General features: G+C 39.8%; 1 protein-coding gene across 1 annotated transcript; it reads left to right on the top strand.

Annotated features, from left to right (window-relative positions):
* Positions 1-718: 718 nt before the first annotated feature.
* On the top strand, positions 719-16,952 carry SECISBP2L (SECIS binding protein 2 like). Its single transcript, XM_053463217.1, has 18 exons — positions 719-986; positions 6,487-6,665; positions 7,184-7,502; positions 8,262-8,400; positions 9,154-9,374; positions 9,641-9,665; positions 9,814-9,929; positions 10,447-10,581; positions 10,682-10,762; positions 10,905-11,072; positions 11,317-11,458; positions 11,770-11,939; positions 13,057-13,189; positions 13,492-13,654; positions 13,943-14,163; positions 14,372-14,526; positions 14,921-15,140; positions 15,858-16,952. The coding sequence occupies exons 1-18, from the start codon at positions 969-971 to the stop codon at positions 16,502-16,504; spliced, it is 3,252 nt and encodes a 1,083-aa protein (XP_053319192.1). The 5' UTR covers positions 719-968; the 3' UTR covers positions 16,505-16,952.
* The last annotated feature ends 7,283 nt before the right edge of the window (positions 16,953-24,235 follow it).

Raw genomic sequence — 24,235 nt, 5'->3', positions numbered from 1 at the left:
CTTTCTCGGGAGGTCAAAATGCTCCAGGCAGTTATCAGTGCCTGGAAGACATGAGTGACCAAGTCACCCTACTTGAAGAACATGTGGCCTCCAAAGATAAGAAACTGAAACTCAAGCTCAGGAGAAGACACTTTATGTTACACAGATATAAGCGCATGGACAGCTTAAGACATCTGATGACCTCAGCATTGAACTGTCCAAAGATTTCAATTCTCACCGACCATCTCAATTTCATTTACTTTTATTTCTTTAACCATTTAAATATTCCAGCTGGAAAATGTCCAGAGGGTTTGTAGTAACGAAACCCCGCCCCCAAACATAAAGCTCCCGTGTAGCCCCGCCCCAAAGCGGTATTACATTTTTTTGGAAACCTCCTCTCTGGATCTGCAGCCCCCGGATTGAGGGGGCAAGTAGAAGTTTCAAATACCGTTCCGGTCCCCAAATAAAACTGCAGAGCATTACTCGGGGATTATCTTGTGCTAATGTGAAAGTAACAATGCACGAATAAATATAATAATAAAAATAAATCTATACAACCATGTTTTTAGAAGTAATCACTAGAGCAGGAATGAAGCATAGCATGGAAATAACATGTCTGATCATACATAGAATCTTTCGCATCAAGGAAGCCTTCCAAGAGCCTTCCATGTTTTCCCCGTATGACAACACTTTGCGCGTTTGCATTAAGTATGGCCACTCGAGGCTTCCGTCGCAGCTGACTGCCTGTCACAGATCTGGCCTCTCCTTGTAGAGTCGCGGATGCGGCGGCTGTTACGTAGTTGGGCGGCTCGGGAAGGGGTGTGGATAGAGGCCGAGGTGGGGAAGCCAAACCGAGCGAAGGAAAGAAGAGACGGAGAAGAAAGATGGACGAAACCGTAGCCGGGATTTCTCCCTCAAACCCCGAGTAAAAGAGCAGCTCTTACAGGCGTACAGTTTGCGGCAACTCCTTCGAGTTAGGCCCGGGCACCATGGAGATCAACGAGCAGGTAAACCGGCTCTGGCACCCTAGGGGGTCGCTCAGCGTAATTACTACGGCTTAATAACCGTGGACCATTCGCTGCTGTTGGGGCACAACTGTCATCCACAGACTATACGTTACTATACGTTATCTGAGGGTGATGAGAGTTGCAGGTTAGAGAATAGGAGGGCCTCAGTGTTCCCCCAGTCTTTGCCTAGTACTCGTTGCTGGGTATTCTGCATGGGTTAATACCTCTCAGAGGATACCAATGACTTGGATTCTCCCTTCATGTCTCTTACACAGCACAATGCTAGCAGTTATTATTTGACATAGCGCCATCATATTCCGTAGCGCTGTACAATGGCTAGACAGGACATAACAAGTAGTATATAAAATACCAAAATACCCTGCAGTTCTAAGGATGTTAAGGAAATGGATTTCCAAACACATGGATTTATGTATAACTTAAATATTAAGTATTTCTAGCGCAGTATTAATATTTTTCTTTTACACTAGTATAAGATGTTAAGTTGCTAGAGGAATCTGATTATTGAATAACCTCTTAATGCCTTCTGAGTGAATAGCTTTAAAATACACATATATGACAGTTGTTAAAGCTTTTGTGTGTTTGCTGATTGGCTGGGATATTTTCTTAGCGTGTCCCGTGTGAATGACTTGTCAAGTCTATGTTTTGGTTCAATGGGTGCAGGCATCAAAATCACACACAGGGGTTTATTAACTTGACAGAGAGTTGTTTCGTTTCAGCTTCCGTATACATTATGAAGTGAACTTCTAAAGCTGGGAGAGCTTGAATAACCTGGTATAATGTATAGTTAGATCAGTGAGATTACTTCAATCTCCTTGCATGTTGATTTGTGCGTTATGCAGGGCCAGATCAACCTTGGCTAGAAACTTACTAGTGTTGGCCCTTCATAAGAGTCTAAACCGCCACTCGTGCTTTAGTGAATAAACCCCAATTTGAACTCCAGTTGGGAATATTTACAGAAAACTACATTGATTCACTGGGGGTGTTGTCTAATGAAGTTTCCATATGTTAATAAAATATTGACACACACACACACATATATATATATATATATATATATATATATATATATATATATATATATATATATATATATATAGGGATTTGTAGCTGTGCTAATACAATTACAAAAGGGTTTTCTATTAATCGATTAGCCTTTTAGACTTGGATTAGCGAACACAACGTGGCATTGAAACCTAGGAGTGATGGGAGTGATAAAGAGCCTCTGTACACCTATGAAGATATTTCATTAAAAATCAGCTGTTTCCAGCTACAATAGTCATTTACAACATTAACGAAGTCTACACTGTTTTTCTGACCCATTTCATATGTTAAATTGCGTTTCTTTAAACAACAAGGATATTTCTAAGTTACCCCAAACTTTTGAATGTTATTGTGTGTGTATGTATGTATATATGTATGTATGTATGTATATATATATATATATATATATATATATATATATATATATATATATATATAATGTGTACATGTGCACGCGCTTTAGTGATAGTCAATAAGAGCAGATGATTAGGGGGCATCTTATATTCTTTTATATGTATTTTCTTTTTATATGTTTTAGATGTATAGACAGATATAAGGTGATGTTAAAATAAACGTGCAAATCATCGCAGGAAGGTGTGATTTGTAACCATTTGTGAACGGCGGTCTAAAAACATTCAGATCACGAGTTCAACGTCAATGTCTGTTTAAACTATAGAGCTGTAGAATGCTAACGTTTCCACTTACCGGGCAAGGGTCACACGCGTCACATGATCACCTTTATGTACTCCATTTAAACGAGGGCAAACAGCTTCATTTTGCATACTGCACAAACCCCATGAAGAATAATGTTCTATATACGCCATTAGCACTTTAAATAATAATAAAAGATAGAGTTGAGGCAACTTTTTATCCTTATATTAAAATGGTATATTGTTGTGGTTTGGCTGCAAAATATTCCGTAAACCTTTATTTAATTCCAGTGCATTTTACATTAAATATTTTAAATATTTTACGTTGTGGATGTTTTATAAACACTAAATGTATGTTAATAGTGAACTGAGAGCTAACATTATTTCATAACTCTCACTTTATTATATAACTCCTGTTGAATATTTATTTATTATTATTCCTGTGCAAGTATAATTGGCTACTTTTTGACTAATTGGTCTTTTCTTTTTGTTAGATGTGTTCTTGTAATATAATAAGTGTGTTATCGTGTCTTTGACCCTTGGCTTGTTCGTATGGCGGGTTATATGCTAAAGAATATTTCAGGAGCAGAGCGCTTTCGCAGTGTCCAACCCGTGGAACGTACCTTGTACACGATCCACGCCAAATAACGCTCCTGCTCCTTATTTTCTTTCTTTCTCTTGATAAGGAAATTGTTTAGATGCACCAAATAGTTAAAAGACGAATTTCCAGTTCGGTTTAATTCCGGACTCTTTCCGGTTTGACTGCATTGCTGTCCTTTATTCAGTACGGGTCATATAGAAATACTAAAAATAGAATTTCACCGTGTCTATTAATTCTGCATATTTTTATATTTGTGGTATGTATATGTGTGTGTAATATATATATATATATATACACATACATAACACTTGTCCTCAGTATTTTAGGTACTTAGAATATAAATCCAGATACAGGATACTTTAGTGTATTTTTTTTTTCCTGCAGTGTACTTGTAAATTGTGGGTATCGTTTTAAAATATACCATAGCTGCGTGTATTTGACATTTGCTTTTTGGACGCAGCAGGCTCCTGTACTGTCAGAGACCGGCTTGTGCGATGAACGCCGAGTGATAATAAGTGGAGTCAGTCGGCAGCTGAGTTGAGGGCTTTTTTCTTCTCGGCTCCCAAGTAAAGTCTGCTTAAAAGTTTTCTTAAGTGTAATAAAGGAAAGTTTAATGCCCCTTCGTGTAAAGGCTTGTGCAGTGTGCTTTAATGTGACAATAGACAAAAGCATTGCCATCTACAGGGCCCGGGCCGCTGATGGATCTAGCCAGTCTGTTCCTGTCAGTGTCATCCTCCCCACACAGCTGTTTGCGGGGACATTAGCTGCTTTTTACAAGAAGACAAAGGCCTTTTAGTTTTTTTTATACTAATTTATGCTTTATTTACCGGGGTGGACATATTTGTAATATTAAGGAGCCAGATTGCAACACTTACTAGCCCACTTGATTGTAGTTGAGGTCCACCAATTGATCTCAATGTAAAATAACCAAAGTTAGGGCCTGGCAGTAAAGTGTTTCGTGATATGGAATATACAGTAAGCAGTTAAGCGTGTTTGACACGGCTCTGTTGACGTGATCACCAGTACATGTTCTGTATACATACGGTGTAATCTGTGTGCTCTGGCAGTAGATGTTAGAGTTTTGTGGCGTGTTATTTAAAATATTGAATGATTCACAAATACATGTAAAACGTATATTGTCATGTAAAGGTGTTGAATCTTGGGTAGTTTCCCATAAATGCCTGAGGTCAACAGGCTCCTGCTCTACACTTATCACATAGCAACCAATCAGCAAGAGCTTTCCTGTTGGTTGGTATGGTGATAACCCCTTTTTTCAATATTTGTACCAGAATTGGTTTTCTACATGGCCCCTTGTGGGAAATAAACTATTTCAAGGCAAGTGCTTGAAAGCAAAAGCCGTGGTTTCCTGATCACGGTGAAATAGTGGCATTTTGCGCGGCACTAAGCTGGAATAAAAGGGATCACATGCAGTGGTGCTAGTGATAGCATTTAATTCTGCCCGATTTAATGTGGGACTGTGATTGTGCCAGTGTGTATTTAACACATTTCACATGGAAGAATATATTTGCTGATAGCACTGTGCCTTTACTAACAAGGGTAATAAACTTGTGCTCACTGCCCTCTATAATGCCCTTCTAGCCGTTTCAAAAGATTAGTCTGTGTTGAACATATAAAAGTATGATTCAGTAGATCAACATGCACCCTCCTTCTGATTGGCTGTAGCTTACTCTTTGCTGATTGGCTTGCAGTCTTGAGGGTTTTTATTGGCATGCTGTGGACTAATATACACACGAGCCGTGCAGTCGGATCCCGCAGTCACCATGACTGCATGTTACAGTAGTTTAGGACACCACTTTCCTGTCCCTCCCCATAACACCTTTAGTTTGCGTAGCTTCTGTCTCATGGACGTTCTATTAAGTTAGGATTTAGATTGGAACTGGAGGGAAAGTAAACTTTGGCTACACTGCTGCCAGAAAGTTAGCAAAATATTCAGCTCTGAAAGCCACGGTTAACAGTAATCTCCAGTGACACATATTTTGGGAAACAATGAGTAGCTTTGCTAGTGATATATATTAGGTGTGTGTTATATATTATAATATAATATAATATATAGACATACTAACTGGGATCTACTCAGGTGATTGTGGAAGCTGTGTCATATCATGTGCCAGAGGTGCAACTACATTCAAGGTGGTCCAAACAGTCACTGAGACTGAGAGGCAAACAGCAAATAGTGCTTTTTGATCTGCTAAGATTAGTTTTTGGATTATGTCATGCCTTGTATGATGTCACTTGGGCTGGGGCAAAGAGGTTTTCCGATAACTATATGTGACCTTATGACATGTTGGCAACCCAATCTCCCCATTCTATAGCTTAAAGTTGTGCTGTCCTAGGCAGTGTAGAAAGGTTGACGGCTTTGACATTGTCTAAAACCATGTTGTCCACATTTTTCTTCTGTAATGATTCTTAAGCAGTCACAATGACTCTGTTCTCCAATATAATAGTTTTAAACAATTAAAACAATTGCCTACTGAAGTGAAAATGTAATTTGGAAATTGAGAATCTTTTTGTGTGGTTCTATTAAATATAATCTTTTGTTTTGGTTCGTATGCAAAATACCACAGATATGATCTCAGCAGACATTTGTACTTTAGTTCCCTACATGTTATGAAGCTCTAAAGACTCTTTTAAGTAATTAAAGTGGATCTTTCACTTTCCCGGTTTTACAGTCCTGGACACGAATTAAACTCATTAAACTTTGTTTCCAGGTTAAAAGCCTACCCTGCAGAACATACGGTGCTGATTAGTCCAGGCTGTCTTTGTAATGTAGGTGAGGAGAAGGAAGAGAACTTCAGGAAACCGGTTTAGAAAATGTTGGCTTTACCACACTCAGCTACAGATGTCACCTTCATGAGATAAAATATTAAACTAAATATCTCTAGAAAAGACTGACAAAGATCACACAATATGGGCAGTTTTAATAAATACATTTAATTGTGTTGTAAGCGGTAGTGGTGACTGTTCCCCTTTTACTTGAGCAGATAAGTAGATGATGCATGGACAAAAATCTGGAATTCTTGGTTTTCCTATTTTTTTTTCTTGACTAAGCTACATTTAAGTGAATTGGTTATTTGACGAGAGGACACATTGTGCGGAAAATGCATTCATGTTAATGGGTCTGTGCCAGAACTGTTTGGACAATAAGGAAATACTTTTTATGTTGCAGAACGGAAGATTGTCTGCTGAAGTCGAACCGTTTGTTCCTCAGAAGAAGGGGACAGAATCGGTAGCTCTCCCCATGGCAGTCCCCGGTGACGGTGGAGGCGTGAGTGGATTGGAAGCTACACCCATCCCAAGCTACCTTATAACGTGTTATCCGTTTGTACAGGAAAACCAATCCAATAGGTGATTTGCCTTCCTTCCTCGCATACGTATGACCGCATGCAAATTTTGAGATGTCATTCTGTTAACAGTTTAGTGATTGTTTCTTTTATTAGAACGTGTTACTGTTATCAGGCATAGATGCGTCATTTAAAGCTCAGAATCGCAATGCGTGGACTTTGCTTTTCTATGCTTTGTAAATATTTAACTCGTCTTTTAACGTTTCAGAGCGGTTGTCTTTGCTAAATCACCATATCAGAAGAATGAGAAGTATTTTGATTTGTGTCGATTGAGAAAAATTCCATAACTTGTTGACCTCCATATTCACTTGATACATAAAACTACTAGTTGATACATGTAGTACTATTATAAGACCTTTGAAATGATTACCGTAGAATTGCGGGTCACACTGGATGTGTGAGATATGGTATTGAAGAAGGGCTGAGAAACCAAGGTTCTCATAGTGTTCAGCTTTGATCTAGTGAATTATAACGCTTCACGTAGTTCCAGGAAGGCTCAACTACGTTCTTATTTCTTTTCAGACAATTTCCTATTTACAATAATGATGTAAGATGGCAACCCTCAAACCCAAGTCCAGCTGGATCCTACCTTGCTTACCCTATAATTCCCACTCAGCCTCCTGTCTCCACGGAATATATGTACTATCCATTCATGCCAGCACCCTGCGCCCAGGTTATGGGATTTTATCACCCTTTCCCCACTACTTACCCTACCCCGCTCCAAGCGGCAAATGCTGCGAATGCTGTCGAGTCCACTGACCGGACCGGCCAGCAGGCTCAGATCAACATGTTATCCACTCAAAGGATCCGAAATAGCACAAGAGGACCATTTATACAAAAGGTATGTATGTGAGGCTATCATTCTCTCTTACACATATTTATAATATTTGTCCTTAATAGTTATGATTGTGCTCACATGGAAATGTTTGTTCTACATATAAATGCGTACAGACAAAGGGTCGTCGGTGACTCACAGTTGCTTAAGATTTCACTTTTGTTGTATGTAAATAAAATTCTCAAACAAACAAAACATTACTGCACCTTAAGAAGATTATAGAGAATTATTCGGACAGTTTTCATGGTGATCTTACTGAGATTTGTGGTTTTTGTTTTTGAGACCAAATATCTACTGATTGAAATGAAAAAAATATGTTAGGTAAAGCTTTGGAAGCCTGCAAAAGGGGTATGCTGTTGCTCCAGATCCATGCTTCCCAAAGTGGGCAATACCGCACCCCAGGGGGGTTCTGAAATAATCCATGGGGGGTGGTAGTAGCCTCTGGTGCAATGGGGGGGCATTGAATAAAAATTAGGGGCCGCTGGAAGCAAAAAGAAGAGAAGATAAGGGCATTAGTGCCCCTGGGGGGCGCTGGAACGATCCAGGCAGATTTCCAGGGGGCCCTAAGTCATTTTTGTTCATGAAAAGTGACACAGTAAGCTAATAAAGCTTGGGAACCTCTGCTCTAGATGAGACGTGTTGTTTGACAGTGTTTGGGGTGCATCGATGTGTGCATTAATAAGCTTACACAGTATAATCGCTGTTATCTGAAAACTGTGGAAAAAGTTTGCAAGAAGTCACTTTTGTGTCCTCCACCTCACACAGCAACCACAACCATCATTGCCACAAATAAAGTGCAAGAGGCCTCCGATGAAAAGTGTGGCGGTACAGAAGGAAACGTATGCATCCGGCCCCGACTCACGACCAAAAATTGTTCTCCTTGTGGACGCCTGTCAACAAACTGGTGAGAAGTGATCACTTCAAAGTCTAATATAAATCCAGCTTTTTTTAATGTATTTTTCTGTAGGGAGATGTTTTGTTTTTCTTGCTGCCAGCCATACAAAAATAGGAATTTGCTATGGTGGCAGTCTCCCTTTAATACTTCATAGTTTTGCTTTTATCCTGTGGTTGCAAGGGTATAAGTATATAAAGCTTTTTGTAAAAAGTCACATAAATGTCATGTGTTTCTATATTCCACGAGTACTGACCTACCATAGTCCTCTGCTATTTGAGAAGCTAGTTCTCGCAACCTGGAAGCCTCTTGGCGATTGTAACGCTGCACCCATTGCATAAACGCACGACAAAGCATGTGATGTAATCACATAAATATTTATTCAGCAAACGGCATCAAATCTCCTTACATAAGCCATGTATTGTGAAAAATAACATACTCTGGCTTGACATACAGCACTTGGGACGTCGGTTCAGCCTAGCACTGCCCCTTAGTGTGCGAAGTCCATCATGTTCCTGTTTCGGTTGGCTTATTGTCACCTTTGGATTTTTTTGCTTTTCAGTTATAAATCTGAATCTGTTGTAAGATAAGTGATTTTTGTGAGATATGTGAACAGCCGGATTCTTTAAGAATTCTTCTAGCCGTGCTGTACCGTTCACTTCCGTTAAGCCAGTTATTTAGAACACATACACCGGTTGACAGAACTTTTTCTTTTTGTAATATTCATGTTTATGTTATGTTGTGGTTCCCAAACCTTTCTTCTAGATTTTCCCAGTGAAATAGCAAATAAGTCTCTGTGTGAAAGCATGGGTCCGGCAGCTTGGAAGCCAAAACCCAGGCGCAGGCGGTCCTCCCACGCTGCTGGCGAGTCATCGAGTGAGCAAGGGGCAAGTGAAGCGGACATCGACAGCGACAGTGGCTACTGCAGTCCGAAGCATTGCCAATCGGCTATGTGTTCGAGGCACACGGATTGCAGCGCACCCAATGTATGTATATTTCGGGCTCTTTCTGCTAACAAGAACGACTCCGCAAATTTGAATCCCTAAATATTTGCTTTATAGCTGTTAATGCATGGTTTATGCTCCATCCACCATACATTGTCTTAACTGTATGTACTTAGCAAAGGTGAATGTGTGTGTACAGATCATTAAGATCCTAAGATGCATCACCATAACTACAAATGCCAAAAATGGTCATATTTTTGTGTGTGTATCTTGATAGACAATTTTAATCGGATTTCCTATTTTTACAGATTGCAGATCCAGCAGTATCAGCAGGTATTGTGTTCATTACTTTTTATTATGGTTTTTAACTCCTAGCTCTTGCACTCTTAGATCTGTTGGTGTTGGGAGAAACCTTTTAATAGTTGTCTATTTTACTTCAATTCCCCTTGCATTAATTGCTTTTCTGCTTTTTATCCTGAAGCTGGGGGCACGTGGGCCAGTGTGGCTTCCCAGGCTACCCAGAAGAGACCTTGGAACGACAAAGGTCAAGCTTTTTCCAGAGGAGGAAGGCCAGCTGAATTAAGAAGTATCACGCAGGTATATTTACATGAATGATTAAACAATGCCTAAAACCTGCAATCACAGTACAAACATAACCTAATAAACAACTGAATGTTCAGCTTTCTTGGGCATTGTTAACTCCTACACTGCATATGGTTCACTGTCGGGGGGGAAAAGCTTCTTTGTAATACATAAAAAAACTAGTCTTTGTTAACCATGTGCCATATCCCTGTTTGGGTACAGGTAAGGGTGCTATCTGGGTTTTACGTTATCTTTTTAGTGATCTGTCTGTTACGGTATCCGGTGCGTAATGGTTTAGTTAACTGGCCTTGCCAACTTCTATTGTTGGGATTTATTTTTTCGTTACATTTTATTTAGAGTGCGCTAGTAGATTCTGTAGTGCTATTCTTGGGAGGACGCTCGGTTTATTTGTTTCTATGTTTTTGTTAATTCTTGAAAAAAACTTGGTGTATTGTTGTTTGCAACAGTGATATGTTGCAGTTGTAGGTAATTGCAATTTCTAAAAAAGCAGCATGTTTTTTTATGACCGCAGCTTGGATATCGTTTGAGAGGGCAGAGCACATCATCCGAAAGAAGACAGAATATACAGAGGAAGCAAGAGAATAAGACTGGGACAACTGTCCAAATGGCCAAGACTGAGCAAAACCCAGAACATCTTTATTTTGAGGTAAGATGGCCTTCTGCTGCAGCAGCGGCACGTACAGATAGCGATAAGTTGAGTACCAGCCCGATTAAGCATTAAAAGGTTTCCATTTGTCTTTGTTTAGGATGAGGATGAATTTCCTGAACTGAACAGCAGTGGACATGCCAGAAATGAAAACGCTCAACCAAAGATATCTCCTAAAATGGTATGTGCAAACTCCTTTTGTGAAGATACTGTGTTGGTTTATGTTTCACCAACATGGATTGGTTTTGTTATGGATTAATTGTACAATCAGAAAAGTGTGATCGGTTAACCCAGTATGTGCTGTCACAACTTTCTGATTTCAGTTGGATGGTTTGCCTGAAAACTCGCCAATAAATATAGTCCAAACTCCGATTCCCATCACCACGTCGGTACCAAAGCGAGCTAAGAGTCAGAAGAAAAAAGCACTTGCGGCAGCACTGGCCACTGCACAGGAATATTCTGAAATCAGCATGGAACAGAAGAAGCTTCAGGTTGGTCATGTGCCTATAATAACAAAAATCTTCATATTCACTTAATCTGCTGCTAACTGGGATCTACAGAGGTGCCCGCTTCTAGACAAAGACCTTTGTCCTGTCTCTTTTGATTGCTTTAGTTCCTTGGCTTTCAGCATTACAAATTAGTCTTTGTCTCATGTTGCCCTAAACAGTAGGTTACCTTTTATATTGAAGTATGGATATTCTTTGTAAAACTACAACCAGTTTTCTCCCACCACAGGAAGCCTTATCCAAGGCGTCCGGAAAGAAGAGCAAGACTCCTGTCCAGCTGGACCTGGGAGACATGCTGGCAGAACTCGAGAGGCAGCAACAAGCAATGAAAGCCCGTCAGATCACCAACACCAGGCCTTTATCTTACACAGGTGAGAATTAACAACTACAAAAATAGGTTTTGGATGTCTGCTAGTGTGTGTTATGTGATTGTTCCACCAGCGAAATATATACTTGTAGTAAAGTTGGTTTGTTGACTTATTGTGAAATAAAATGTACAACTGAGATTGAATAATAGTCTTTGTAGCTTTTTAGGCAAGATGTTCCCAAAATATTTCAGTTTAAATAAGAAATATTTCAGTTTAAATAAGTAATAATAAAAAAGAATTATGAATATGTGTTCTAGTCGGCTTTCTGAACAGTTATTGGTTATCTAGTTGAGAACAAGTTGTTCTCTTTTCAGTTGGAAGTGCTGCCCCGTTTCACGCCAAAGACCATACAAACCGTAACGTGTTCGGTAAGGCCCAGTCGCCGATGTGTTCTCCTAACCCATTGGATTCCACTGCTCCGCGAGTCAAAAGAGGAAAAGAAAAGGAGGTTTCAAAACTAAAACGCCCAACAGCACTTAAAAAGGTGATGTAGATTCCATCAGCGAATGCTATATATATATATATATATATTATATATATAATATATATATATATATATATATATATATATATATATATATATATATATATATATATACCGTATTGGCTCGGATATAGGCCGCACCCTAAAAGTTTGGTGCTTTTTTAAAGAAAAAGTTTTTTTCTTTAAAAAAAGCACCAAAAAACATGCTGCCACTCTGTCCTCTCCCCCCCCCGAGATACGCTCCCACTCTGTCCTCCCCCTCCGAGATACGCTGCCACTCTGTCCTCTCCCCCTCCCCGAGATACGCTGCCACTCTGTCCTCCCCCTCCGAGATATGCTGCCACTCTGTCCTCTCCCCCTCCCCGAGATATGCTGCCACTCTGTCCTCTCCCCCTCCCCGAGATACGCTGCCACTCTGTCCTCCCCGCGATATGCTGCCACTCTGTCCTCCCCCCCCCCGACTTACCAGAGCAGACTCCCGGGTGTCTTACGGGGCCGGAGGGGGACATCTATGCACATCGTGTATACAACTCCCGGTACCGGCACTCAGCGGAAGTGCCGGCACCGGAAGTTGTATACGCGTATTGCGTAGATGTCTTCCGCCGGCCCTGCAAGACACCAGGGAGTCTGCCCTGGTAAGTCGGGGGGGTTAGAATGCATCGTGCGCACGTTCACCGGCAGTGGCGCATCACCGCTGCCGGTGAACGTCCGTGCGATGCGCTTAGACAACCTCCCGTGCCGGTACTCCCCCCCCCCCGTGGAAAGTGCCGGCAGGGGAGGCTGTCTGAGCGCATCTGAGAGCAGGATACAGGTCCCTGCACCGCTGCGGGGGATCTGTATCCTAACCCCGCTGCCTGCCCGGCGCCCGGGACTGCATGTCCCGGGCGTCGGGCGCTAGACCCCGAATATAGGCCACACCCCCACTTTAAAGACTTAAAGTGGGGGAAAAAAGTGCGGCCTATATTCGGGCCAATACGGTATATATATATGCTCAAAACCAAACCAGCAGGTTAATACTTTCAAGAAAAGTGTGGCTTTAGTAGTACATATTGGCCAAAGCTCACCTGCCACATCACGGCAGATATGATTTGTTGGCTGAAATGTGGCTTTTTTGCAGATTATCCTAAAAGAAAGAGAAGAAAAAAAGGGACGTTTGTCAGTGGATCAAAATATTTCGGTGTCTGATGAACAGAAAGATCTTTCATTAAGTTTTACTGATGATCAGTCTGAAGAGTTGGTGTCACAAGAAGGTAACGTCATGAATTTAAATTTAATTTCTTGTATCATTTTTAGATTTTTATTTTATTTTTTTTTTTGTTCAGATGACCCAAGGTTAAGTTTTTTTTTTTTTTTTTTTTTTTTTTAATATTTTGAATTTGATTCGTTTTTGTTGCTTATGTTTTTTTTCTGTGTTGAGATCCTCGGATTCTGTTTATTGGTTAACCTCCAGATAGGGAATCTAACATGTTCTTTCCACAAAAACCTTAGTATAACCCCACAGTGGAGCAGGCAGATGCAGGTGTTCACTTTTCTTGTTTTTAACTCCCATTAGATGCCGCTCTGAGTGCCCAAAGTGACACCTCGCTTTCTCCAGCAAGTCAGAATTCTCCATACTGCATGACTCCGGTGTCACAGGGTTCACCAGCCAGTTCTGGCATCGGCAGCCCTATGGCTTCCTCTGCAATCACCAAGATTCACAGCAAAAGATTTAGAGAGTAAGTAATTATCATGAAATGCTTTATAAGTCAGAGATGTTCTGCACTGCCATGAAATAATGTTTTAGGAATAGGTGTTACCTTGGCCCTTTTTATTGATCGAATATCAATTCCATGTGAAACATGCTTGCTTAAGAAAAATGCCACTAATTTATTCTGACTGCATTTTAAGTGCTACATATTGCCATTTTATTGGTTGAGGTGGTGATAAGACAGCTTTTCAAACTTTGCACTAAATGTTAAAACTAGTCAAAGTATAGTTTTGAAACCAAACTTTTTCATTATCAGGTACTGCAATCAAGTTCTAAGTAAAGAAATAGACGAATGTGTAACTGTATTACTCCAAGAACTTGTGAGCTTCCAAGAACGGGTTTACCAAAAAGACCCAATGAAGGCAAAATCAAAGAGAAGGCTGGTCATGGGTTTGCGAGAAGTTACAAAACACATGAAGTTAAATAAGATCAAGTGTGTTATTATATCACCGAACTGTGAGAAAATTCAGTCAAAAGGTATGTAGGTATTGAATGCTTCTTGAGTTTTTTTTTTTTCTGTAAGTGCATGTGTGCTTTATAAGCCTTCCTTAAACGCCCCTTCTTTGAGTCGGGGGCTTGGGCCATTATCCTGGTGGAATGAGTCCAATTGGCAGGACCCAAAAATACATGGGATTTAAACTAGGGATTAACAAGAATGTAATTTTTTTGGTCTTTTATGTTGCAGGTGGTCTGGATGAAGCACTCTATAATGTCATAGCCATGGCTAGGGAGCAAGAAATCCCCTTTGTGTTTGCCCTCGGGAGGAAAGCTCTTGGTCGCTGTGTAAATAAATTGGTACCTGTCAGTGTAGTTGGTATTTTTAGCTACTCTGGTGCTGAGGTAAGATGTTGTGTTTTTTTTTTTTTGTAGATTGTGTGAATGCTGTGCTTTGGGCTCCATTCTATAAAGGTGTTACATATGCATACGTCTTCCCGTGTCATTCTGGCAGTCATTAGACTCCGAATGATGACAGTTGTTGGCATGTCTTAAATCATGCTACCACCATGCCAAGCAAATAATACCGGGACAGAGGAAGCAGGCTCTACAGAGACAGCATTAATTGGAGTGCCAAAAGCAGCACTCATGTATATGACTGGAAAAAACAGTATTTTTTTTCTTTTAGAGCGAACACAAAGTAGTAATTTATTAGAAAAAGACTGGTTATTATGATTAGCAAGCTGACCACGATATAAATGCTGTCCACTTAAATATACATCATTTTAATTCTCCATAGAAATTATTTAACAATCTGGTATCACTAACTGAAGAGGCTAGAAAGGCATACAAAGATATGGTGGCATCAATGGAGCAAGAACAAGCTGAAGAAGCCTTGAAGAATGTTAAGAAGGTTCCTCACCATATGGGGCATTCTCGTAACCCTTCTTCTACGAGCGCTATCTCTTTCTGCAGTGTTATCTCTGAGCCCATCTCAGAGGTCAATGAAAAGGACTATGGTAAGACTTTTTTCTTATGTACCACGTTTCCAGATTCTGCTAGGATTGTTTCACAATTCGTGTGTTTTTTCACCTAGGATAAGCTTCATTTAAATAGGATGAAGTGCTCATATCTAAGCAGGGACGGTTGTGGAATTATTACATATGAAAAATATTTCTAAAAAATACTAGTAAGTGGTAAATAAAGCAAATGGGCAGAGGAGGTTTTGTAGGTAAAGGTTCCCGTAGCCCTTAACCAGACTGAGGATTAGGATCACTGGTGATGTAGTCCACACGACCAGGTGTACCAAAGGGGGCAATGGGTGTCACGCTTGTTTGTCTCCATTGTCTCCTGGAGGAGGCAGGAAAACTATTTTGTTTGTGTTACATCTGTTTAGTTTAAGATATGCACAGACATATTGAGAGGTTTAAATGTAATGTAAGGAAGTTTTTTACCTTATTGAGAAGGTGGTGTTAGATAAGTGGAACAGCCTCCCATCAGGAGTGCTAGATGTTAATACAGTTAGGGAATTTCAACATACATGGGATAACGCTATCGTGAGTCAATAGAAGATTCGTCTAAACCCTGCAAATATTTGTCAGGCCCTTCATAGATATGATTGTGTTGGTGCGTATGCATGAGTGTTCTAAACTGTAGTATGGACTGTATATTACACACGTTACTAATAAAGGATGTGCCAACAGTTACCATATTGCATTGCTTTGTTTTTGCAACAGAAACCAATTGGAGAAGTATGGTGGAAACATCAGATGGACTTGAGACGTCCGAAAACGAGGAGTGTTCTGTTAGAACCTCTGCTTCTGAACAAAATCCTACTGCTCCATCTGATAAAGCCATCATCCATAAACATCCATCCTTGAAAGTGGCAAGTACTACCTCAGTCGCTAGCCCTGGGAAGTTGACTCCAGTTGACAAAGAAGATGCAAAACCAGATGACAATTTGGAATGGGCATCTCAGCAAAGTACTGAAACTGGGTCTTGGGACGGTAGCGGTAGGGATGTTCTCAATTCTTCCATGACCAGTACAACCAGCACATTGGTACCAGAAATGCTTGAGGAGGATGATGAGGAGGAGGAAGAGGAGGAAGATGACGAATATCACCAGGAACCCATTTCTGTGAGCAGAATTGAATCTTGGGTTTCAGAAACACAAAGAACTATGGAAACTCTCCAGCTTGTGAATTCACTTAACAGCCCAGAGGAAGATAACCTTGAACAAAGCGAAGATGAAATAGAGTCTTCTGAGCAGGTTGAGCCTGTTGTTGACTGTGACGAAAGGACATGTGAAAAGCCTGCTAGAAATGGACCCAAGGATGGTAAAAGATCTTCATCAAAAGATAGCTCTAACCCCAGTTTTATTTAAAACAAAAACTCAGGAATTGGTCCGCTTACACAAAACATAACTATTGGGAAAGTGGTAGCATTCCCGTGCGTTTTCATCTCGTTGTTTTGCACTGTTTGTATGTTTAACCTATATTTAATTCCCATGCAAATTGTTATTTGTTGTTACCCGTTTCTTAAAATCTTTGTTGATTATTCTTTAGTCAAGCACTGACTGTTTCACTGAATGTCCTAGCTTTTGCGTTGTAACCTAGCCCTGTGATTACTGTACGTGATATTCTGCAGTTTCTCTGTAGAAGGGCATACATACTATTGTAAGGCGCTAGCTGATGGGGAGAATATGATATTTACATTCACCTGTATGGTTTCCATTTGATATATGGCGTTTTCTTGTCATTCTCAGTCTTAAAACCGATATGTTTACACGTTATGCTTGAGTTTTAATTAAACCCACCCCCGTACATACAATATATTCCAATTATGTATAATGCATTCATTATAAATTAACGTAATGACAGAATGCACTTGATTTGTACTCAATATTGTATTTCAGAGAGGAAAAATAACTTTCCGGTTATGTTACTATTAAGTATTGAGACAAATATTATTGTGATTCTCAACACAAGCTTTTTCCAACTCTGTTTATTCTTTGTCTGCTTGAATTGTGTTGCAGACAGTAGTGTGAAACGTAATCTCCTTTGTACACAATTAATTAGATTTAAGCCATATTTTGGCTAAATCTCCAGTGTTTTAACTACCAGTTATGTTGCCAGAAAGGGCTATGCTACAATACATGGGAGGTATAATTGTGTTGTTGGAAAATGTGACATCTGTTCTACTGCACAGCTCTCGTCCCTTTATGGGGGGCTTGGACTCATTTACTCATCTGAAATTCTGTAGTAGGGGTGAAATAGCACCAAACCACAACCAGGCGGACGGTCTACTAACACGTTGTGTAGGAGCATTTAACATGGTATAGCTGGATACTGAAACAAGCTTAACTTGCGAATGGCTGCTAATTTCTGAATTAGCCAATCCATAGGCAAACAAGTGTTTGCATATAATGTATGCAGGAGTAAACTACAAGTCATCCGATGAGGTTCTGTGACCATTGGCACAAAGGGCTTGAAACCCTAGGATCACGTTTTGAGGGACGCTAGATGGACTGCGATTAAAGCTCACGGACTAACATTTCCAACTGGCAATATCCTTCAATATGATCTCGCTGGTACAACTATGCTTTGTACATTACAGCCCTTATTACAGGAGAAACTGTAAATTTGATTACTCACAATAAATATAGTTAATTGGAAAACACTGTTGGTGTTTACAAAGCATTTAAAAGATGGTCATCTAAGTGAGATTTCTGTCTAGTAGTTAAGTCCCCCCCCTCCTGCTTATTTCCGCAGTAATATCCTTAACGTTAACTTATTGCTTAAAAACGTCTCTGACGGCAGGCAGCGGTGTATATTCGGTGGCTAATGACTAATGACTAGGGATGATCAGCCCGGTGCTTCGAAATCTGTGGTCTAAATACATCTTTTGTTGTAAATATTGTACAATGAATACAATGAAATCTGTGATAATCTTTTAACTGATGTTTTTTCTAAAATAATTGTATTTACATTTTCATATTCAGTGCTGTTTGTATTCAAGTCACTTAATTTATGAAAATGTTACGGTTTACCTTTAAATCTGTGTTTGGTAATCCGTTAATCCAGATCAGAGCTTTTGTATTGGTTACTTTTTTTTTTAAAGAAAAAACTTATCTGTAAAGTTTCTTTACATAGCTTTACTTATTGATCTGTAGATTGGTCTGGATAATATAAAGGGGAAGGAATGAGGTCTTATTAATCCTTGCAGTTACTTGACAGATCTTGGCCTCTCTTAAATCTTGTCTTGTATGCGGAAATGATGGAATTCCAACAATTCCTGATCTAGAAGACATATGCAATATTTAGGTAATTCATGTTTTTTTAAGATGTGACTTAACGTATCACCTTTCTTCTTTGGCTATGTGCATTGGTTAATTTGCTTCTTTTATTTAGTGTAAGGCTGGACAAATCTCAGGATCCATGTAACCACGGTTCCTAATATTGTATGTCTAGCACTTAATGTTATATTTTGGTCGGTGTTTAATAGAATGGGAAAAATGTCTCTAGTAATTCACAAATACTTAGGCATGACATGTGGGATTATTAATGTTTTAGAAATGTACATGTGTTGCGTGATTATGATTTTATTTGATGTTTAAGTGTTGGACATCCATGTAATAACTGGAGAATATTATTTTTATCTTGTGTTTGCTATATATTTCTTTTTTGGAGCCATAATGGAAGACAAATCTTTGGAGATCTAAATATGGCTATAAAACACCCTATGAACTTCTAACAAAATGTCAAATTAACATAGGGGACTTCCGTTTGCTACATGCGGTCTGGTGTCCCATAAAAATCGCATAATCAATAACAATTTTGTTGTGTTTCAAAATTATGTTTAAGCTTTACCTTGTATATAGTTTTGTGATTATTCTCCCAAATAGGGTTTTGTTTTTTGTTTAATTGTGGTTAAGCAAATAACAGCAAAATGGCAAACACAATGAATATGAATTTCTGAAAAGAGGACTAAATGGTATTTTCAGAGGAGAATATTACATTCAGATTTGCCACATCTAAGTTATCAGTGAACGTTTCATGACTTTGGAGTTCACTACACTAAGCGTAAAGGATCTGACCGTGTTATCCGTGCATTAAGTGAGTTTTCCCTGCGTAATGTCTGATTACGTGAGGTCTTTTATCCAAGCTGCAGCTCACCGTTTAGAGTGGAGTAGGTAACTCAGATATGCTGAACCGATGAACCAGTCTGACCTGTGACTTTTAAGAGTCTCAAATCCCAAGCAGCTCCTTCCCAAGATCCTATAGAGACATGGGGTTTATTCACTGAGATAATTGACTGATAATTGAGTTTCTTTACATTGTAAAGGGCTGACGCCAATGAGGTTGTGCTCCGAGAATGGCTTGGATTGCCCTTTGGAAAGTATTTTTAAATGTGTAAGAATTCTCAAAATTGGCTCTTTTTATAACTAATACTGAGTGTTTAGACAAGGGATTTGAGAGGATACCATTTTAGACTTTGATCACAGGTAGTATCTGTTCATCCTGGCTTATATCAAGCTTTATCCTATGATTTATGCCTATTATCAGTAGTATTGTTCACTGCTCAGCAAAGATAACCCTACAAAGTATTTTATGTAAAGTGCCAACTTGCCATACCCGCTCGTATCATATGAAATATGCACACAGCTTAACAGAAACATACATGTCTCACACACGCAAACTATTATTTCATCCTGCATCATTATGTGTTTTGAATGATGTCTAGATCCTTGTTTGGAAATATTTAATTCTGAGTACCAAAATACTTTGTTTTAACATATATACTACTACTTTATGTATACGTGTGCATTTTCTTTCTCTTTTTTTTTTTTTTTTTTTTAATGCTGTTCTAATGAAATCGTTTTATTATTGAAGTCTATTCCATGTATAGGAACAAAATATTTCATTCCCAAAATGACATGAAGGGTTTTTGTGTATGAAGGATAATTCTATTTTTACCGTTATTTCTGAGTAATAACTGCTTTTTGCACTATGTAAATACTAGTGAAATTTCTTGCTTACCTAATAATAAATGAATGATTGTAGAAATGTTCATGGATGTATACTTATCGGATGCTTTGAAAAAGTTTTTAGTTCCAGCTCTTTGTTTGGATCAACATAAATCCCCCTTACTTATTGTTCTTTAACGATCATGACTCCTTCACACAAAGCATTATGGATGGTCAACAGTAATTAATGCTGGAAAGGGTACTCGTGTACAAATATTTCACTTTGTGCTTTACTACAAGCAGTCTAAAACATCAACCAAAGGAGTAAGGGATCAAAAAGAGACATGCAATGTGTTCTTATACTGTATGCATGTCTTAGACATGTCCACGTTGGTATGTTGGCTTGTCATTGAGAATTGTCTAGGTAAGATCAGTAGATGGCACACTGATGCCTCTGTAATAAAACGGATAAGGGTGTAATCAATCTGGATTTAATTGGCATCATGATAATTAGTGTCCCAATTAGTGTGGATATGTTCATTGCATGCTAAGAGAAGGTCAGAAAAAAGCAGCAAATGCTTATGAATGATATGTACACATATGGTTGTTATATTGATTAGACTGTAAGCTATTAACCACCAATGAGGGCAGTGTCCTAGTAAGATGTAAACACAGTTAATTTGATTGCAAGTTCATCTAAATAAGAAATTGTAATGAATTGTTGAATCTTAAATGTTAGCACACGTTTTCACATGCAAATCCCAGTCATTGTGGGTGTTGTCAAATAGTTAACTACACAGGTATAGGCAGTAGGCAAGAGAGTGTCTGGTGCCTGTAGAGTATGGTGTCCCATACTATAGAAAGAATGAGCAAAATTCCAAAACTACTCCAAAGGGACATGGGAAAGTAGACAACCCAGACCCCAATGACCCCAGGTTATCTCATTCAAAAAGTCTGATATCAAAAAGAATAGGCATTGAACAGTATCAGTCGTTAGTCACTCAGGTCTCTGCATGGAACGCACCAGACATGGCATCATATCCCAGCACTTAGCATAGTGAGTTGACATGTCGGAGGTAAGTGTCCTCTTGACACTACCTGGAGTCTGTGGATTAGTATCTTCACTCTGGATATGCTCACTCCATGGGAAGTTCAGTCGCCTGCTCCCTACCCAGTCTAACTTGGGCTGGATGTCTCAGCCGCACACTCCTTCCTGACACGTATAAGGAGCAGGAGAGGAGAAGCTCTGTGGACAAAAGTATTGGGACACCTGCCCATTACACCAACAGGGATGTTTATGACATAACATTCTAAACACATAGGCGTTAATATGAAGTTGCCCCCCCCCCCAGCTATAACACCTTTCAATTTTCTGGGAAGGCTTTCTGTTGGATTTTTGGGCCCGTTCATCCAGTAGAGCATTTGTGAGGTCAGGCACTGATGTTGTATGAGAAGGTCTGGCTTGCAATCTCTGTTCTAGTTCATCCCAAAGGTGTCTGATGGGGTTGAGGTCAGGGCTCTGAACACCTTCTTTACACTTTTCTTTTCCCATCGCTCTTTATCTGCTGCCCACTAAGCCAGTCCCTCCACTAGTCCCCCGTATCCCCCAGAATTAAATTTAAACTCCTGACCTATAGAACGATTTGCTCTTCCCACAACTTGCACCTCTCTTAAACGGTTATCACTTTTTCAAGTTTGTGTAGCCAGGATTTTACCTGTGCTTTACTTTTCCTTTAGAATTCTCTACCAGGTTTCGTCAGACTTGCCCTACTTACGTCTGGTCACCCATTGAGCAGCTTTAGGTTACTGTAAGCAAGAACAATAATGATGTGGAATTCACTACGGAGTTTGTACTATCAAATTCAACTGATGGGCTGAATGCTTTTTAGCAAAGCAGATTATACAGGGATCCAAAACATAAAATTGATTTATTATAGCTTGATCCAGTGGGAAATCAGATTTTCAATCAACCATTTTGGGGTCGGGAAAAATTGTCTTCCCATTTTTTGAGACATCATTGGAAACTACTTTAATATAGGCTTTTCTGTCTCCTTCTTCAACTACAAGGTTGATCTTTTTTTCTACCAAAAAAGCAGGACAGCAGCTATTTCCGGAAACAAAGGTCATACCCTTCTGTAATATTATTAACTAAAATCTTTGTTTTTCTTATGTAAGCTCCCTGTGAAATAATCAATAGTGTGTTCCACTTGCAGACTGATAAATAGCCCGACGACAGGAGCAATCAACCACCATGTATGAAAACATCCTCAAGGAGGTTATGAAATGTGAATGTAGGTCTCCAAGCTTCACGCAACACTCTCGGTTAATGAGTCATACATAGTGCAGGTGCCAGTAACCCTTTCAATGCATCCGGGGGTGTAAGACACAGCAAAGCCATGTGACAATCCTTTTTCAGACCGCATGCAACTTTTTTTTTGGTGTTACTATGTAGAGAAATCCTCTATACTTTTATATACCTTATAATGAGCAACCAGCCATTTAAATACCATAACCCTAAAGCCAGAATTCGGTTTAAAAACAGGTACTACAACTCCCCCCCCCCCAGGCAAGCTGTAGAACAATTATTCTATGTTTGTTGATAACTTTGGGAATGGTAGCTAGATGACAATAAGAAAGAATCCCGTTGGCTACAGTGGTGTCATTGTATGCATGTGAGATCTATTCTCACGTGGAGTTACATAATGGTGCACAATGTTAGCATGACCAAATCACAGGACATGCTTGTGGGAAATCTATGCTGCATGACTTCCCAGCACAGGGTGATTTTCATAGGCAGCCCTGATTAAGGCCATTTGGTCACCCTAAAGAAAGTTCACATTTTACACTTAGGAGTCAGTAGTCATTAGCAGTGTATGCCAGCATTGCAGGATCCTACATTGTGCCTTTTGGGCTACTTGCTGTCTTAACATTGCTTTTCAGTTTCACGCATACTCATGGCTGATATCCACTTCTCTCATTTTCTTCAATGACTCTTTAGAGTGCTGTAAGTACCCTCCTTTCAGAAGCAAGGATGCCTACTTTTTGATGTGTGTGTATATATATATATATATATATATATGTATATATATATATATATATACACACGTACACCGATCAGCCGTGACATTAATACCAGCTGCCGAATATTGTACAGGTCCTCCTTTTGCCGCCAAAACAGCCCTGACTCGACGAGGTATGGACTCCACTAAACCTCTGAAGGTGTGCTGTGGTATCTGACACCAAGATCTTAGCAGCAGGTCCTTTAAGTCATGTAAGTTACTAGGTGGAGCCTACATGGATGCATCCTGGTGCCATGTGGTCTCCAGGTAAGCCAACCACATGCACCCGGCCATCTACCTGATGTAAATTCCAATTCCTATGCTTATGTGCCCATTGTAGGCAGAGTGTTCTGACACCTTTCTATCAGAACCAGCATTAACTTTTTCAGTAATTTGAGCTACAGTAGCTCATCAGTTGGATTTGACCACACAGGCCAGACTTCGCCCTCCAAGTGCATCAATGAGCCTTGGCCTCCCATGACCCTATCGCCGGTTCACCCCTTTTCCTTCCTTGGAGCACTTTTGACCAGTGCAGACTAGGAACACCCCACTAGTGTTGACCAGTGGAGATGCTCTGACTCTACACACACTCTCTAACAACACACACTAACACATGCACAGACACACTCTTCCCTTGTACAGAACCAGGACTTACGCAAACTGCCACAATACTACCTGGTCATTAAATGTTAAAATGCAAGGGCTGCATGGTGGTGTTTGGAATGGTTGTTAAATATATATAACTATTTATATATATAAATATTAGTTTTAGGTCAAGGTAAGTATGGCTTACTAGCTTACTTCAATAAAAGTTTGTGTGCAAGCTGCATTGGAATATTCCTGAGGCTTTACTGAAGTATGTGTGTCTGTATGTGTGTCATTGTCATCAGGAGGCTGCTGGCCCCATCATTGCCGTAGTGTAGGGGTGTGTGTTAGAGTGAGTGTGTTTTTACTTCTCCTTACTTTAAGCCTTCTTTGTTCTGTCTTTCTAACTTCATTTCTGTATTTTCTATCATCAATCCCCTCCAGTGGCGTCGCTACAGGGGGGCAAGGGGGGGCAATTGCCCCCCCTAGGTTATTCCTTGCCCCC

The sequence above is a fragment of the Spea bombifrons genome, chromosome 4, assembly GCF_027358695.1.
Source record: "Spea bombifrons isolate aSpeBom1 chromosome 4, aSpeBom1.2.pri, whole genome shotgun sequence".
Classification (NCBI taxonomy): Eukaryota; Metazoa; Chordata; class Amphibia; order Anura; family Pelobatidae; genus Spea; species Spea bombifrons.
Note: the sequence above shows the minus strand (reverse complement) of the source record. Positions and strands in the feature narration are given on the sequence as shown.